At 52.5% G+C, this 12,727-nt stretch overlaps 4 protein-coding genes across 4 annotated transcripts; 1 reads left to right on the forward strand and 3 right to left on the reverse strand.

Annotated features, from left to right (window-relative positions):
* Positions 1-2,632: 2,632 nt before the first annotated feature.
* BDP81DRAFT_472090 (uncharacterized protein) lies at positions 2,633-5,979 on the forward strand. The gene is made up of 5 exons (XM_060594601.1): positions 2,633-2,692; positions 2,752-4,828; positions 5,005-5,145; positions 5,182-5,812; positions 5,873-5,979. The coding sequence occupies exons 1-4, from the start codon at positions 2,666-2,668 to the stop codon at positions 5,760-5,762; spliced, it is 2,826 nt and encodes a 941-aa protein (XP_060444808.1). The 5' UTR covers positions 2,633-2,665; the 3' UTR covers positions 5,763-5,812; positions 5,873-5,979.
* A 302-nt stretch (positions 5,980-6,281) lies between these two features.
* Positions 6,282-7,525, reverse strand: BDP81DRAFT_350036 (uncharacterized protein). The gene is made up of 2 exons (XM_060586188.1): positions 6,737-7,525; positions 6,282-6,668 (listed from the first exon to the last, which is right to left on the reverse strand). The coding sequence occupies exons 1-2, from the start codon at positions 7,331-7,333 to the stop codon at positions 6,405-6,407; spliced, it is 861 nt and encodes a 286-aa protein (XP_060444809.1). The 5' UTR covers positions 7,334-7,525; the 3' UTR covers positions 6,282-6,404.
* A 142-nt stretch (positions 7,526-7,667) lies between these two features.
* On the reverse strand, positions 7,668-8,264 carry BDP81DRAFT_350037 (uncharacterized protein). The gene has a single exon (XM_060586189.1). The coding sequence runs from the start codon at positions 7,995-7,997 to the stop codon at positions 7,782-7,784; it is 216 nt and encodes a 71-aa protein (XP_060444810.1). The 5' UTR covers positions 7,998-8,264; the 3' UTR covers positions 7,668-7,781.
* A 1,853-nt stretch (positions 8,265-10,117) lies between these two features.
* On the reverse strand, positions 10,118-12,007 carry BDP81DRAFT_34914 (guanine nucleotide exchange factor synembryn). The gene is made up of 5 exons (XM_060586175.1): positions 11,882-12,007; positions 11,749-11,823; positions 11,613-11,689; positions 10,445-11,559; positions 10,118-10,388 (listed from the first exon to the last, which is right to left on the reverse strand). The coding sequence occupies exons 1-5, from the start codon at positions 11,922-11,924 to the stop codon at positions 10,280-10,282; spliced, it is 1,419 nt and encodes a 472-aa protein (XP_060444811.1). The 5' UTR covers positions 11,925-12,007; the 3' UTR covers positions 10,118-10,279.
* Positions 12,008-12,727: the final 720 nt, after the last annotated feature.

Below are 12,727 nucleotides of genomic sequence, written 5' to 3' on the forward strand. Positions count from 1 at the left end.
ACGTGACACTTGGGGACGAAACGATGCTTTTCGCCCTGTCTTCGTCAGGGATGTGTCCCGGTTGTTGAAATCGGTGCCGATCTTTGCTGTCTCAGCCGGTATTTTTCAGGATCTTGCTTGTTCGCCTCCCCATCTTCTCCAAGCAAAAGTCCAAGTCCAACCGAAGGACGATGTAATCTCGCAATGCTGGCTTGTGAGGCCCGCAACACATTGACTGCGTGCGCCTGTCATTCTTGATTTTTCGGCCTTCTAGGCTCGGACGAGACGAGCACAGACTGCGGGCAGGTCGAACTCTATCTGCTTGACTCTTCTTTGCGGCTTCGACGAGACGACTCCATGAGACCTATATCCCGACTTCCCCTCTCGGTAGGAGTGGAGAAATTGGAGCTCTTCGTCACTTCGGGGATGATGCTGTGATGCCGTCCCATGAACATTAATTCGATGAGGGGGTGTGTTTCGTCTGCCGTCGATCGGTTGCGCGCTAGCAGCTCGATTTCCACGATCAACAGAAATGACAACGTACGAATACTCCGTCAAGGTGAAGCTGATGGGACGCAAGGCAAGCTTCGACTGATGATCGTGAGTTGGACACGGAAGGCCTCAAAATGGTACTCCGTAAATGATGGACGGAGGGATACCAAGGTCTCGGGTGATGCGTTGCCGAGGCACTAGGTGGTCCCTGACGGACCCTGAGAATGTTGCGGCGCTCAGCTCGTCGCAGATCCTGGAATACCTTCATCGACGCCAAGATGTATGAGCTGGTAGTAGTGAATCCGGCCCAGACATGCCGATACACGGGTGAAGGAAGATAGAATCAAAGCAATGGCCATCTGGAGGCTGGCTCGCCTTGTCAAAAGGAGGAAGTCCGACAGGGTCCATTGACAGGGGTTCGTCGTGGGCACCATCTTATCGCTTATCTTTATCCCCTATCGCCGTCTTCGGCACTAACGTTCTTGGGTCTAGACCCTCGGCAAATAAGTAGATCTACGAACGGCTCGGTCGTGCCTGCTTCATCTAACGACATCTCGCTCTTTCCTACTTTGTTCGTGATAAGTCGCGTTGCCCGCGCGACAGGTGTTCGCATAACTCGCCAACAAAACTTCCAGATCTCCATTTTTGTTCCTATATCTAGGCGGGCTCCATTAAGCTTCAGAGTTTCTTCCTATCCATGGTAGTCAAAAATACACTGAGAAGGCAGCGCACGTCAAGCCCAGGCCGGGCTCATTTCTGTCTTAGGGTTTTGTCCTCGCTCAGCTATGTAGATACCTGTAAGGTAAGGGATGTTGCACTACTAGTACCATCCATCTCGTTTTATTCGAATCATGTAGTTTTTCATTTATATCTCAATTCGCAAAAAGAGTTCCTCGTCTTGATCCCATTCGTGGTTTGTCAGTGGCTAACAGATTCACTTGGAACCAATGATTGCCCAAGTGAGCGTTGCAAAATCGACTCGTTGATGGGCTTGGTATTCTCGAGCCTCTCATCATAATAATACTGCTTCTCCTGGCTGGAATCGTAAGCACGAGAGGGCGTCGAAGAAATGGCAAGACTGTTCAAAAATAAATGTTGGTTGTAGGCCCTCTGCTTGGAAGGTGTAAAAGACGTCGAGGCCGACCCTCATGTAGGCCAAGGATGCATTACACTAAACAGAGTAAACCTCAAATATCTTACAACAAATACCGACATCTCCAAGATTCGCACCTTGAGGTTCGAGTAAAGGCACACTCCCGTTGTCTGGTTGCCTTGAAGTACAGCTCACAGTTGGTGGGACCCACACCCGGTCTACACCTTGGGTCTTGTTGATATCTCGAGGCAAGCATCACATCTGCCCGGCTGAGCAAAAAGCTTGTAATGTGTTGTAGGGTCTTTTCTCTTTTCCAACTTCACAGGAAGGCGCGGTGCCGGAAATCCTTCCCACACAATAGCAGCCATTTCGCCTGCTTGCCCCAAATTCCCCTCCTTCTCATTTTCTTCCAACCCTTCTCATCGCACAATATTCATCTCACACACAACCCTCTCGCACTCTTCACTCTTACTTATTGGTACTGACCACTTTCTGCGAAGAGCTACCTTTTTGTCCGCTTCTTGCCAAATTCCATTACCGTTTTCTCTAGGAAACGTACCTTTTTCGGGATTCAGAATTCATTCAGGAAAAAACGGCAACTCCATCTTGCTCGTTCGACTCGCTGATTTTTTCGAGGCTTCACTCGAGAATCTCAAAAAGTTCAAGCACGAGCAGGCTTGTCAGTACGTCTAGGCCCTCACTACCGCCAAGCAAATTTTCCGGATTCACAAGAGCACTTCTGCATTGGGAGCGCCATTGAAAAATTCGTCTCTAGCATCAAGTTTGTATCATCACTTTTGCGTCCTCACATTTCTTCACCTTCACCTTTGAGGAAAGCTGAATATCGATCGCCTATTCGACGAACACCTTTGAGCGCTTGCCTCATCCCTCTCAAATTCCGAGTTTCCTGCGACATCACATACAACAGAAGAGGCTGCTCACGCATCGAATATTCTTCATCAACAGCAGTGATTGTTCCAGCTCATCAGCGATCGCCTTTATACGAACAAGCCAGCTGTTTCATCCCACTTTTTTCATCCTTGCTTCGAGGCAATCCATCTCTTTCAGCGCAGAAAGCTCAACGATCTCATCGTCGCAAAAATGGCAGACAATCAAGGGATCAAAGAGGTGAGATGTCTTTGTTGCTCCTGAATTCTGACATTGAGCATCATACTGACCTTTTCCAGCGACCTTCCAAGCGGTCTCTTACACCCAACAAGGCCCTCTATGCTTCGTTCAACGAAGCTCATCGACACATTGCTCCTCCGACTCCCAAGATCCCTATTGAGTTCGATGGACATCTAGGCGATGAAGAACAGCTCACAGAGGAGCAAGTCGAAGACATTTTAAGTGCCTCCAACGAATCCTCTGCCCAGTCTCAAGACTCCAAGGATCAGAAGGTACCGAAGAGCCTAGAGCTACTTGCCGAACCGGATGCATCTGGCCACCAGCACAAGTTCGACAAGCAAGCTTCGCCTTCTGCTGTCGAGTCCCAAACTCAGACGACGGACCAAGGCCCTCAAAGATCTGCCTCTCCATACCTGTCGGATGGTGAGAATGCCTTCATCGACTGTTCGAATTCGTCCTTTCAGGAGTCCAAGGAGCAGCATGACCGACCAGATTCTATAGATGATCCTTTCAACAGCCAGCATGCCGCCACGGAGTACCCAGATGCTTCCTCATTCTACCCAGAGGATGGCGATGACTACAGTCTAGCCTCCACTGACACCGGTTCAATGAACAGAATCAAGGTTGAGCCAAAGTCTTCGCCTATTTTGGCCTCTTCCCCTATTCTTTCTCCTCCACTTGCAGCAAGTCCATCATGGCACACCGAGGAAGCGGACCAGTCTTCCCACATTGACGACGTCGTCAAGAAAGAGATTCCCTCTGGCTATTTCAACACTACTCACCTTTCTGGCTTGAACGGAACCCAATACCCCATCTTTATTGATCACGAAGCTTTACAGCCGGGCAACCAGAGCAGCCACTTCCCTATCTTCATTGATCGGGGTGTTCTTCCTCCTCCCTCAATTCCCACTGACCAGCCTATTCCCACAATTGAGCAAGCACCTCAGTCTGATTCCAACTATGATGGGGATGCTTCTGAGTATTCTGACGACAAGGTCACCTGCCAGGACAAAGGGAAGGCTCCAGTCAAGTTGTTGAACCCCTTCCATGCTTTCTCCAATGCATCTTCTCATGCTTCGGATCACAATGTCGAGCAGTCTGAGCCTGGCAAAGAGAAGGTCTTTCTACGCCCCCATGCCGAGAAGGAAGTTTCTCGTGCTCTTCACCACGTTACTGGACTCAGCCAGCCATCCAGTGGTCTCATCGGCCGTGTTCGCCAATCGCACCTCCAGAGCTCACGTCAGTCACCTTGCCATAGCAACTCTGATCAGCAAAAGAAAGACTTCTACCATGCTCCAGCTATTCAGCCCGACTGGCAGATCACACAATCTGGCATCAAGGTCCCTGTCCCTGTTCCTGCCCCTTACACCGTAGATGAGATTGGTATGCAAGCAACAGAGCCCTACAACGCCATCGATCACACGCGCATGGCTACAATTGCCTCAGAGGATGCAGAAGAGCGCACTGGCTTAGAGGGAGATGAAGACTGGCGAACTGTCACTGATGACCGCGAGTACCCTACTGGCTTTATGGGCAGAGTCATGACTGGTAGCAGCATTGCCAACGTCTCAGATGCACTTTTGGTACAACATCAACAACAGCATTCTGTCGGCCATCACACTGCTTGCAACAAAGGCCGAGAACCCTCCACCACCAGGGCCAGAGCATGGTGGGAGAAGTCTACTCCTCTACCGTCAATCCCGTCTCGTTCCGCCTCTCCTTCCTACCCATCGCCTCCTGCGTGCGCACTACAGAATAGACGGCGAATACAAGATGGCTGGGATGAGATCGAGCTTGACCCTATGCCAGCTCCCTACCCAGACTTCTCTTGGGATCGTGTCCAAAACAACCGAGCACAGTATGACGAAGAGGCAGCACAGCCCAGTCGCAACGAGTTCGCCAACCTGCCCTTCCCCTTGGTCCCCCGTGAGGACGCAGCCAGGACTCAAGCTTTCCGTCGCGCCAGCGGCCTCGAGGACCATACTCTCTCAGGACAAATCGTCTCTCCCGGTCTGCCTTCTTCCTCAAACGGCGGTAGCCACGTCTACCCTCGCCCCGCCTTGAGAAAGAACTCTGCCAGATCCTTCTTCTCCCGCACTGAGAACCCAGGCATCGATCGTCGCACTATCTTCATTGGTAAGTCTACTGTCTCCGCATTTCCATGCCCTACTGCCCTTCCAATATCTATATAAAGCCCTCCTTCTCCCCTCCCTCTGCTGCTCTCTTCCTCTTCTTCTTCCCACAAACAACACTCTTCAAACCCAGGGTTGGTCACCCATTTACAAATAACCAAAAAAAAAACCCAAAAAAAGACCTCGGCTCCAAACCTTTCCCGCCTCCTTTTAAGATCCCGTTCGAATCCCTGTTCGAATTTTGTTCGAAAAAAGCTCGAATTTACTTCGGGGGGAGCAGCCCCCTTGCTCGAAGCAAGTCCTTTGCTTTTCACTTTGGCAGTAAGAACTCGTTGGCTAACCTTACTTCTCTTCCAGATCGCCAACAGCACCCATTTGGGCGGCCGACCCGCGAGTACTTCCCAATCCAGTACTCGTCGGTGTCGCGCCCCCAAACCACCGACCAGGCGAGGGCGAGGGAGAGGGTCTCCACCCCCAGCAAGATGGCAACCACCAGCCATCGAGCTGCGGCGGAGGCCCTCGCCATCAACCAGTCTGCGGGCCGCCGGGCCTCTCCCCACCTCTACTCCTCAGAGGTGATGGAGAGGTACCGTGCTCTCCAGGCCGTCCGTCAACTCGGCGGTCGGGGCACGGATACCGAGCTCGCGGACATGGCGGCCACCGTCCGGGACCAAACCCCCCTCCCAAGGGGTGCGGTCCGCCGCCAGGCGGTCTTCTACTACGCGGTGATGGGGGCGACCCTGTTGCTGCCGTTCGTGGGGGCCGTCACCCTCGTCTGGTCGTGGGATCGGGTGTTGGCGGGCCTCACCGGCGGAGAGTGCACCGGCCTCTCCTTTCACCAAAGACGCAACCTGCGCATCATGCTGCTTGTCGGCATGGCGTTGTGGGTTGCGGCTTTTGTGGGGGGATTGGTCGCGTTCCTCTCTCTGCGCGGTTGAGCGCCGAAGTGTGTCCGGGTTTTTTTCTTTCGTTTTTTTTGTACGAGTATGTGAGTTCCCCCTTTTCTCAACACCCAGTCTCTTGAACAGGATTCTAATTGGGATAATAGATCACGACACCACGAGAAGTGGGGGGTCCCTGCCTACGGGCATACCCAGTCACGCCGACGTTTTTTGCGGTTCTGATTTTGGGGGGACGCGCGAGAAAGGAGGGACGGAGGGGGGAGGGGAGGGGATGGGTGGTGTTGGTGGTGATGGTGGGCGGCGGCGGCCGAGGAGGAGAAGAACCCTGATTACAACCGGGGAAGCCATACAACCTAATACCTCACACCGGAGGCTCCTTAATACAATCCGTCGACCACATATCTCGTTTGCCACCCTTCGTGATATACCTTCTGCCTTGATCAGTCCAGCCATTGTAGCAAGGTCATGGCAACCTCACGCATCGAGTAGTTACGAACGATGCAGAGCACTCGGGAGGTAGAAATTAAGAATACAGAGATGCTGATCACGAAGAGCACACAGGTGGAACAAGTTCTATAATGTGCTCACTGTATTATAGGAGCAGCAACATGGTATCTAAACGCCCTAGCACCCCTCAAGGAAGAAACATCTATGCCCCTCGAGGTCCTGCGCACGCACTCAACCGCGGCGGCGCGTGCTGGGACCCTTCTTTGCAGGCGTCGAAGTAACAGAAGAGGCACCGGTAGAAGGAGCAGCAGGGATGGGGACTTTCTGCTTGCCCTTGGCCTTCTTGGAGGGCGCGTTCCAGTAGTACGCCATCTGCGACGCGAGGACGGCGTTGAGAAGGAAGCCGGCGATGAAGTTGTACAGGATGAGCTTGTCGTCGACCTCCTGGAGCGTGGTGAAGATGCGGGAGAGGGAGCCGGCGAGGTAGTTGAAGACCTGCGTGTTACATAGGTCAGTACACAAACTATTCGAGGCACCCGCGAAGACGGGAAGAAGTGACTTACAGCAAATGCGCTGAGCTGCCCGGTGCCGCCCTCGGACCAAATCGCCAGAATCTGGGGAACCTTGCTCGCGACGCTCAACACACCAGCGCCAGCCTGCAAGTATCCCAACGTCTGCATATCCACCAAGCTCCCAGCAAACAGCGTCCCCAGCGCCACAGCCAACGCCGTCACAAAGACAGCAGCCAAGCTCGCGCGGCCGGTATAGTTGAGCACCAAGACGGTAATAATAACATTCTGGCCCATGATGAGCGCCGTCTCGCCGTAGGTGCTAAAGGGGAACTGGTTGCGGTAGTTGTAGGCCAGCGAGACGAGGTACGAGGCCGTCTCTAGCAGGTACGACAGCACCGAAATGCCCTCGCCCGACTGCGACGACGTGAGCTTGCGGATCTGCGGCAGCTTCACGATGCTCGAGACGCCAACGATGCCGAGGCCGATGCCCTTGGACAGGCCGAGCTTGATGCAGTCTACATCCTCGACGTTGATGTCCAGCAGGAGGGACTTGTAGCAGTGCTCGCCGATGATGGAGACGCCGAGGTCGCGGATCGGGGCCGGGAGGTTGTGGGTGACGGGCTGGAGGGCGGAGCGGACGGCGTCCATCGTTGCGGCTGGGGTGTCTGGCGACGGGTAACACGGGAGAAGCTCGTTTTTGGTATTTACTTGGTTTAAGGGTGGCGCGCCTTCAAATATCGCGTCGTCGGACTATATAGGGAAAGTTGCGACAGGTCCACTCGGAAGGGCAGAGTGGTGAAGTGAAGGGGAAAAAAAGTCAGCAGATGTTGAGAGCCACCCGGCGGACACGTTGAAGGAAGGGTTGAGGTCACTGTGAACCCTGAGATGGAGGCAAGGGGGCAGTGAATTGAACCACTCGGGGAATATCAAGTGGGGAGCTTAGCTGCAAGAGCTGACCAATCTTAGGCCTGTGAAATCCTAGCTACACCATCCCGCGTCATCCCTGCACTGCATTGTCCGTCCGTTGAAGTCCCATTGAATCGCGAATGGACAATTCCCAATTCGCCATCCCATCTGAACCAACTTGCGGCGTAAGTTAGTTGTCGGCTTTCATTTCAAAGCCCTCTTCACGCCCTGTCGAAGATTTCTCATAAACCGAGGTCGTACCCACTAAACGCCTAGGAACCATGAAGCCCATATGCAACCCAAAATGCCAAAAAAAAAACATCGCAACGCCAGCAAGAATCCGCATATCTCGATAGTGACGGGAAAGCCGATCACTTGTTTCCCTTCTTCCCATTCTGAGAGGCATTGAAGCTCTTGATAAGAGCAGCGCACTTGCCTAGATTTCCCTTTGGCTCCCAAGTATTCTGGCTCGAGCCGTATCCCTTCCACTTCACCATGTACATCTGCATCTTGGTCTTTGGGTCAACGCGTGCGCCAACAATCTTCTCGACGACGTAAAATTCCTCGGAGTAAGTAGGAGAATTCGAGACACCCTTCGCGGGACTCTTCTTGGTAGTCTTCTTCGGGCGAGCAACGCCTCGACCATGGGTAGTCGCAGCCTGTCATTGTGTCAGTCTCAATCCGGTCCTGAGTTAGGTATACCGGTGCAAGTACCTTCTTTTTCTTCTCCGGAACTGCCTTCTCTATGGTAGAAGCACGGGTAGATCGACGAAGGGTCGTGGCTAAAGAATCATAGGGGTTAGAATTCGGTTTCAACCCGGTAAACAACTCGTTAAGACCACCAGAATGCAACAAGCTCCTTTCACTCCCCGGCTTACCTTTGGTGACTGGTTCAGCCGGGACCGGTTTACCAGCCGGTTTCTTGGACTTGGCCGAGACAGCATTGAGAGCCTTTCTGGGACGACCACGCTTCTTAGGAGCTTGAACCGGCGGGGGGGAAGCATCGTCTCTCTCAGTATCGCTAGGACCGTGATCGTCGGGGCGGTTTCCCTCATCGGAGTCGGACGCATCGAGTGGAAGCGCTTTCTTCGCGACAGGCGCGGCTTTCTTGGGCTTGCAAGTCTTGGTAGCATGTCGGTCGGCGGGTGAAGCGGCCTCAGGCGTGGCATACTGAGATGACAACTGGTTCTCAATCGAGGCTTGGACACTCTGAGAGGACTCAGCCAGAGGCTCTTGGCCCTCAAGCAGCTTGCTTCTTTTGCTAGCTTTGCTGGCGGCAGGTTGACTAGACTGGCGCTTTCTGCCGGCCGACTTCTCGGGGGCACCAGCCGGCTCGGCCAGGTCGGACTCAACCTTCGGGATTGCCTCGTCCTCATCCTCATTCTCGGCGCCATTGATTTTGCTGTCGAAGATTTAGCATTGTCCAGAAAATGTATAAGGCGCCGATGACCTACGCTGCGGCTGAGGAAGCGGCGAGCTCGTTTTGCGTCATAGCGAGCTCCCGACCTTTGAACACAAGCGGCGCCGACATCGTGGATGGCGATAGTAGTGACTATTGTCTCGAGGGGGATATGTAGAAAGGAAGTAAAGTCGGGTATAGCGATGCGATTCGAAAACTCTAGACTGAGGAAGACCTGGTGCCTTGATCCAGGTACCTTAGGCTAACCAGCGCAAGTAGTGATGGGAGGAGGAAAGAGTTCCATCCAGTCTACTTGAAGAAACGGAGTCTGCCTTAGGGCGAAGTTGCCGAGTGGGAAAAAAAAAAATTCGCTCGAGGAAAGAGCCTCACAGACTTGACTGAGCTGAGGAAGGTCCGACCCAACGTCAGAAGCAATTTGGGGGATAATTTAGGGAAGGAAGGCAGTTGCTCAGGAAAAAACCCTATCAAACGAAATTTGATACAGGTATGGGTGGTTATCTTCCTACCACTCAAGTCCAAGACCAGTTTGATGAGCTAAGGTGAAGTCAGTACGGACGGCAAGCTGGTCACTCTAGGCAGTAGGTGCTTGGGTTGAACTCTGAATCCCTAGACTGGATGTTCCAAGTGAAAAAGATGCCCGAATAACCATCGTGAACAGGGACATAGGTAGGTACGACCTCAAGACAATTCCGTTCATACCTGCACTCCACACTCACCTCAACATTGTGTCTCGAACAAGACGCCCATAAGGCACCGGAACCAGTCAATCTTGATTAAGTGTTTGTTTCTAGAAGGTATCTTACTGCGAGAACGAGATGCAAGGGCGAAGAAGAAGCCTGGGCGAACAAAGAACACATCTTGAGGGATCTTTGTGGAGAGATGCTGAGCACGAGCGACTGTTCATAACCTATTGTCGTCTTATCAACGGATGAGAGTAACTGAGGTGTGCTGATCTCCCTCAGCTCAGCTCTGGAAACTCGGGATTGAGTATAGCTTACGGCATTCCTTTTGGAATCCTTGCCAGGCCTGCTGGGATGTGAGAAGTCATGAAAAAAGCCCCAAGCAAGGTAAGGTAAGTAGATAGGAATCACATCATGAAGTGGAAAGGCAGCTAGCAGGACCTTCACTGATACGAATAAGGTACAGCACTGAGTCTGAACACCGCAAGGTGCGTCAAGCTAAGGTGTCTAGTTAATGATTACGCCAATGCTTGATGCACGTATGCTATTCTGCGACAAGTTCAACCTGTCCCTATGTTATGCTTCATCTTAATCGTCGAGTTCCTCCACTCGCTTGTCTCCAAAGTCATGAAGTTGCCCTGACCTCGCCGCCTGCTCCACAGGATTCTGGATGTCAACGATACCTGTCTTCTTGAGTCTAACGATCTGTTAGCATGTATCCGAGTCGTGGGGTAAGTGTAAGTGCCATCTTGCCTTTCAAACAGGACATATAGTCTCTCTGCCTCTCTCTCCTTTTCTTCTTCCGTCATCTCTGGGAGTTCAACATGTTTCTCCTTGTCTATGAACTGTCCCGTGATGGGATTGACAGGCCGCTGCTCTTCGCCCGTGCTGAACGCTTCCGCAGCACTGGCAGGGATGGGGATGTTGTTCTGGAACAGGAAGCCTGATGCAAAGCCGTAACCAACGTTCTCAACAAACTTCGAAGCATCCTTGTCTGACATGTCGAAAAGAAGATGGGAGATGGCCTCCCGAAGATGGGGAGTCAGTGCGTTGGTGGAGTTGCGCAATAGGCGTGACGTCAATGAGGTACCACGGCCGAGAACCTCCTTTCTGTCCTGCTCGGTGGGGAGAAGCTTCTTCCTAATAGACTTCTTGGCACTGTCAGGAGCGCCATCGTGCACACGCCGCAAGACACCTATCAGCGGCGTTACCAGCTGCTCCAATTCATTATCCGGATATGCCTCCAATGCCGCGTCTAGTATCTCGATAAAGCGATCTGCCACCTTGGCAGGTTCGCTCTTGGGATAAAGAGCCCCCTGAACATCTTTGTCCTCCAGCTTGAGATCCAGCAGAGCGTTGACAAGGGTGTTGAATGGCGGGTCAAGCGGTTTGTTGGATGGAATGTCATGCTTCCAAAGTAATGCAATGATGTGTGGAATGGCGCCTGTAAATGCTCCCACTTCCGAGGGGCAGAAATGCGAGACGTTGAAAAGTAGCTTCAGAGTCTCGTTGAGAGCCATGTCTTCCATAGGATCGGCTGATACATGGGTTTGGGAACTTCCCAAGCGCTTTTGGTGCTTGGAAAGATTCTCAATGACAATATCGGCCAAGCGGTGTTTCTGGATCAGAGCGATGAGATCGATTTTGGTTCCGTAGGTGGTAAGGAACAAGACTCTGGAGACAAGAAATTCATCGTCGAAGCTGTCGTTTTTCAGTCTCCTGCAAGCTTGGTCCTCGTAGCCAAGGTCAACAAATGTTTGGCGAGCCTTAGGATTCAATAGCATCGTGTTGGCCAAAACCCTCAGAGCTGCCCTTGCTGTGGAGTTGGACGGGCTGTGAAAGGAATGTCTTGTGAGCATCTCAATACCCTGTAGTGTGTTAGTGGCAGCAGCACTCATCGAGGGCAGATATAAAGAATGACCTCTGGTGTAAAGATAGGATCCGCGTTGGTTGGGTCCCGCCCATATATCTTCAGCTCTTCAAGAGCAGCATCACGCTCTTAGATATATTGTCAGCTTCACGACCGAGACAAGCACTGCATAGTGTATCAGACTTACGATGAGGGAGCAGGGTGGGCTTTTTCAGATCGTCTTCCAATTTCTTCATAAGAGCAGTGACGGCCTCAAGTTTTGCTGAGGAATCGTTAGTGACACAAGTTCATAGGCCCGGACGGGTCGTCGGGGAACCTACCAGGGCCGGCGAGGTTGGCCTGCATGACGAGGGGCTGTGACATGGTGCGGCGGGCAGAGCTGTGCCTGTAGTCGGGATCGGCAACGGAGCGGAGCTTGGGCGAGCCCGGCCGAGAAAAGCTAGGGGCACTTGATTTGCGGCAGAGCCTACGTTCCTTGACGCTCAGCATTCTCTTCAACTTGGACGCCATGATGGGCAGCACACACTTCGGATAGAAATGTGAGATGCAAAGACAAGATTGAATTACCTTTTGGGGGTGACAAGAAGAAGGATGATCACTTCCTGCAGTGGCGAGAAAAGGATATGCGGTTCAACGGATGTGATTGTGGCACTCGATCTCGAAGTCAAGTGGCTTGATGTCTGACCGACCTCGACGATTCCGGCCTACCTTAGGTTCGGTAGTGCGTCGACCACAAAGTTGTAAATCTGTCGAGCTTCGATTCGTGTGGGTGATGTAAGCTTTTGAACACCTGGTTAACCTTGTTGAATGTGCAAGGTAGGAGATATTGTTAATTTGTTGGTGTTGTCGTTGGTTGAAGTGAAGATGTGGCTGGGATGGAATGCAGAGGCATCTGGCTGAGAAAGGGGAATGAGCCAGAAGACCGACTGACTATGAGACAGCAGCAATCCTTCCTTCCCTCCATCGTCATTACACAAGAAGAGGGGCGCTCGGTGACAGTTGTGGCAGGAGTGCCTGTCTGACCTTAGTAAGCATTATGATCAGAGCTGTGGGGCACTTTCCATGTTGCTGTGGTGCGGAACGTTTTGGAGGGCAGCTTCAGCGGCGGAACTGCGAAAGCATTGGATGCGAATTTGGAGAGTGCGGTGGATGCCATTCCATTCCAT

Source organism: Colletotrichum phormii (assembly GCF_030913505.1).
Source record: "Colletotrichum phormii strain CBS 102054 chromosome Unknown BDP81scaffold_11, whole genome shotgun sequence".
NCBI classification, from domain to species: domain Eukaryota; kingdom Fungi; phylum Ascomycota; class Sordariomycetes; order Glomerellales; family Glomerellaceae; genus Colletotrichum; species Colletotrichum phormii.

Bases quoted from the DNA above. Each gene is read 5' to 3' on its own strand.
- BDP81DRAFT_472090 (XM_060594601.1), top strand. From the start codon at position 2,666: ATGGCAGACAATCAAGGGATCAAAGAG. The intron at 2,693-2,751 runs GTGAGATGTCTT...GACCTTTTCCAG, and splicing joins ACAATCAAGGGATCAAAGAG to CGACCTTCCAAGCGGTCTCT. The intron at 5,146-5,181 runs GTAAGAACTCGT...CTTCTCTTCCAG, and splicing joins CTTTGCTTTTCACTTTGGCA to ATCGCCAACAGCACCCATTT.
- BDP81DRAFT_350036 (XM_060586188.1), bottom strand. From the start codon at position 7,333: ATGGACGCCGTCCGCTCCGCCCTCCAGCCCGTCACCCACAACCTCCCG. The intron at 6,669-6,736 runs GTAAGTCACTTC...TGTAACACGCAG, and splicing joins GGCAGCTCAGCGCATTTGCT to GTCTTCAACTACCTCGCCGG.
- BDP81DRAFT_350037 (XM_060586189.1), bottom strand. From the start codon at position 7,997: ATGCCTCTCAGAATGGGAAGAAGGGAAACAAGTGATCGGCTTTCCCGT.
- BDP81DRAFT_34914 (XM_060586175.1), bottom strand. From the start codon at position 11,924: ATGTCACAGCCCCTCGTCATGCAGGCCAACCTCGCCGGCCCTG. The intron at 11,690-11,748 runs GTAAGTCTGATA...AATATATCTAAG, and splicing joins GCCCACCCTGCTCCCTCATC to AGCGTGATGCTGCTCTTGAA. The intron at 10,389-10,444 runs GCAAGATGGCAC...ACAGATCGTTAG, and splicing joins CTATATGTCCTGTTTGAAAG to ACTCAAGAAGACAGGTATCG.